Below are 4,062 nucleotides of genomic sequence, written 5' to 3' on the forward strand. Positions count from 1 at the left end.
GGGATTAAAGGCCTGCGCCACCACCACCCGGCTTGGTGTAGTACTTTCTTAACATGTGCACGGTCCTGGCTTCTATCTCTAGTATCCCAGATTTAGATTTTTTTGAATAGCAATAAATCACTTAAGATATTCCCTACGTTCTTAAATGAAGGAATTCTGTTTCTCCCAATATGTATGAAAATGTCTATATTTATTGTAGATATTTCTTGGTAACATGAGCTTTTCTACCCTCAAACTTTAATATATGTACCATAGAATTCATTTACTTTCTCTGAAGTAACCAAAGTAAAGTGGCTGTATTTTTTTTCTGAGACATTTGGGAGTAATTCCAGACATAGTGTCTCTTTATGTCTAATAATTCATTATTTAGTTCTTTTTTTGTTTGTTTTTTGTTTTTGTTTTTTGTTGTTGTTGTTTTTTGTTTTGTTTTTTGTTTTGTTTGTTTTTGTTTTTTCGAGACAGGGTTTCTCTGTATAGCCCTGGCAGTCCTGGACCTCACTCTGTAGGCCAGGCTGGCCTCGAACTTAGAAATCCGCCTGCCTCTGCCTCCCAAGTGCTGGGATTAAAGGTGTACACCACCACTGCCCGGCCATTATTTAGTTCTTAACAATGGTAGTTTCTTAAGTAATTATAGGACATTTATCAAAATAAGGTAATTGATATAATACTATTATTAGCTACTCTCTATGAAGGCTATCAGTGTTTTCAATTGTATAGTACACATACAGTTTTATCACACATCATAGTTTTCTGTGTTTAAATTTTTTATGTATTAGCTAAATTACAGGGTTATCCTTATGCTAGGGTGTGGTTCTTTTTCACTAAATTCTCTCTCAGATGATTATCGAAGCAAAGCACAATTAGGAAATAAAATATTCTTCCAACAGATAATCCATCATCTGATGAAATATAATCTTCTAGAAGTCCTTGGGCAGCTACTGAACTTTTAAACTTATTAACTCTGATTTCAGGTATGAGAAGGAACACTGTATAACTGGCATTTAAAAGCCGATTAAATTTTCCTCTCATCAGTAATATGGCCTTAAATTCTAGGGCTAGTAGTATTGATCTTACCTATAGAGGCCATTTTTCATTTGGTATTACATCTAAAATAAGAGAAATTGGTATATATTTCTTCTTAACTTAAACAGATTTAAATGTTCCTTTCAAATTATTTTTGGAAAATTTGGGGGAAATTTGAGTAGTTTATCTAAAAATGTTTCTTGATGGGTTTGAGAAACAGCTCTGGTATACTGATATAGTTGTGGGTGGAGACTGGGAGAGAGATTTTACTATTTAGAACACCCTTCCTTGAGAAGGACTTTTCTTGAAACCTTTAGTATGGTATTTCTTTATTTCAGGGTGAGAAGATCTTCTACCTGATCCGCCCAACAAATGTTAATCTGACTCTCTTTGAGTGCTGGAGCAGCTCCTCTAATCAGAACGAGATGTTCTTTGGTGACCAGGTGGAAAAGTGCTACAAGTGTTCTGTGAAGCAAGGACAAACACTGTTTATTCCTACAGGTCATGCCTGGGTCCCTCTAGAGGGGAGGATGGGAAAGGCAGAAAGAAGGGAGACAGTGGTCAAACCCTGTCCTTAATTTATCAATCTCATTATGTGACATCTCTTTTTCTCATTAGCTGAAAGGTTAAGAACTAGACCTTAAGAAAATTTATGTTGACTAGTAGGAAGCGTGGTTTTGTGTGGAGGCCACAGATGAGAGAACAAGCAGGAGGAGGCTGATGGAGCATTGTATACAAGGTTAATGTCAACTGGGTATACTGATAGAGAACAGGACTCAGCCCTATGACTCTAGGGATACTAACTCAGAGGCTGATGTTCTTTCTAGTCTATTATAACATTGAATGACCAGGATGGAAACATTCTTTGTTAATAGTTCATGCCTGGGTTTTACTTATAGAATTCTTAGGTCTCATGTGGAGTCTGAATTTGTGTGTATTTTGCTAGGGAACCATTCTTCCATTGAGCTGAGTATATACATTTTGAAAAAAAAATAACCCTGTTGTCTCAATTTAAGGAGAGTTGATATCTAGAAACCAATTGAATCTTTTATGAACAGTCCAATTTAAATGTTTCTTGATTATTTAAGCAGAATTAACATTAAATTTTCTTGAAATATATAGATAATACTCTTATTGAATGTGGACATAATAAAACACACTTGGAATCTCAAATACTTGGAACCCTGAGGAGGAGGATTATGTTTTCAAGGCTAGTCTGGGCAAGTTAGTGAAACTCTACTTAAAAATAAAACAAAATATTTTAAAGATTTTTTTTGTTTTTTTCTATTACAAGGTCTCACTACATAGATCAGGCTGGTCTTAAACTCAGAGATCCATCTGTCTCTGCCTCCTAGCTTCTGGGATTAAAGGTGTATGCCACTATGCTCAGCTTAGAAATAATAAACAAATAAATAAATGGAATTCTCTTGTGAATAGCATGGACCTGAAAGTTTGGGGAGGAGTTTTAATTTAGCATTAAGTTTCTTTAATCTTTGTAAGGCTATTTGCATTATCTAGCCCATGTTTTTACCAACAAGGCCATCTTGCCAGTCCATGTATTCCATATTAGATGAGTTGTGGTTGTCTATGCTTTTCAAAGAAGTACTATATTGATTCATTCTTTTATTTCTTCTCTCCCTTCCTCCCTCTCCCCACTTTTGTTCATTCTTGATACTAGTTTTCATTCCTGATACTGTGTCTTCTCCTTTTTTTCTGTCAGTCTTCTAGAGGTTTATCTGTTTTGTTTGATGTTTTTTCTCTTTAGGTTTTCAATTTTGCTTTTTGCTTTTATCTTTATTTTTCCTTTTGTTTGTTCTGAATTTATTTTATACTTTATTCCTAGTTTTTTCCTAGTCTTGAGATGGATTTCAGTTTATTAATTTCAGACTTTCTTTTCTAATGTGAGCATTTAGTGCTATAAATTCCCAGCATCAGTTTAGCTCTTAGACACGTTTTTGTTATAATTTTTATTGTGTTAAGTGTGCCTTTGTAGAAAATGAGATAGAATTTATATGCCATAAAATGTACAAGTTTAACAGTTTTTATTATACTTTTGCCAGGGACCATCACTTTGAAAAGAAACACTTTCCTCATTAACAGTTACTTTTATACCGCTCTTCTCCCATCCTGGGACAACATTTTTTTTTTTTTAACCTTTCCTTGTATGTGGATTTTCCTCTTGAATATTCCACATAAATAATAGTTTTTAGTTTTGGGATAGGCTCTCATGTAGTCTAGGCTAGTCTTGAACTCAACCGTATAGCTGAAGTTGGCCTTCAACTATTGATCCTCCTGCCTCCACCTTCTGGGTGGGCTTACAAATGTATACCACCTTACTTTGCTTTATTTTTTCTTTAGACAGATTTAGGTGATCCTAGAATCTGCTATATAGCCAAACCTCACCTCAAAATTCCAATATTTTGTCAGCTTCATGAGTATGTAATTACAAACGTGGCACCTTAATTTAGTACTTATTTTAATGGCAAAATAATTCTTCTACCCCCTGCAACAGGGTGTCATGTACTCAATAATCAATGTTGCTGTGTAGCTAAGGGTAACCTTGAACTTCTCCTCCTGCCTCTATCTTCTAAGTACTGTGGTTAAGTATTATAAAAGTTGTTTGATATAAAACAACAATCAATTTAACAGTCTTATATAGATGCTCATGTACAGCAATAGTGAATATAAATTTTAAATAACTCTAAACATATTAGCTGTATACTTAAAAATAATACATCACTACTAGTATTTTCTTAAATGAACATGAATATATAAAGTCTATTTGTTTGTTTAGTAGACTTGAAAATCTTGGCTCTTACTGTGGTACAAGCCCAAAATAAGAACAATTTTTAGACATTGGATTTCATTGTAATAAGGCTGTACTTCAATGACCCTCACATCACCAAAGGATTTTACCTCCATTGTAGCTAAGCTGAGAGTTGATAGTTTTGCTGTACCAAGAAATGAATTATAGGCTCGATTTTTGGATACAGACTTCCTGCTATGGTTAAAGCTATTTGACTTGAGTGAGTGACTTCA

The 4,062-nt window shown here is 34.4% G+C and overlaps 1 protein-coding gene across 5 annotated transcripts in view; it reads left to right on the plus strand.

Moving 5' to 3' along the window:
* Positions 1–4,062, plus strand: part of Phf8 (PHD finger protein 8) — a 117,372-nt gene that overhangs the window by 37,405 nt on the left and 75,905 nt on the right. For all 5 annotated transcript variants that reach the window (XM_031369102.1, XM_031369074.1, XM_031369110.1 and 2 more), the window contains exon 8: positions 1,362–1,524. In XM_031369102.1, the coding sequence (XP_031224962.1) occupies positions 1,362–1,524 (163 nt within the window). The remainder of the gene's footprint in view (positions 1–1,361; positions 1,525–4,062) is intronic.

This window comes from Mastomys coucha, chromosome X, assembly GCF_008632895.1.
Source record: "Mastomys coucha isolate ucsf_1 chromosome X, UCSF_Mcou_1, whole genome shotgun sequence".
NCBI classification, from domain to species: domain Eukaryota; kingdom Metazoa; phylum Chordata; class Mammalia; order Rodentia; family Muridae; genus Mastomys; species Mastomys coucha.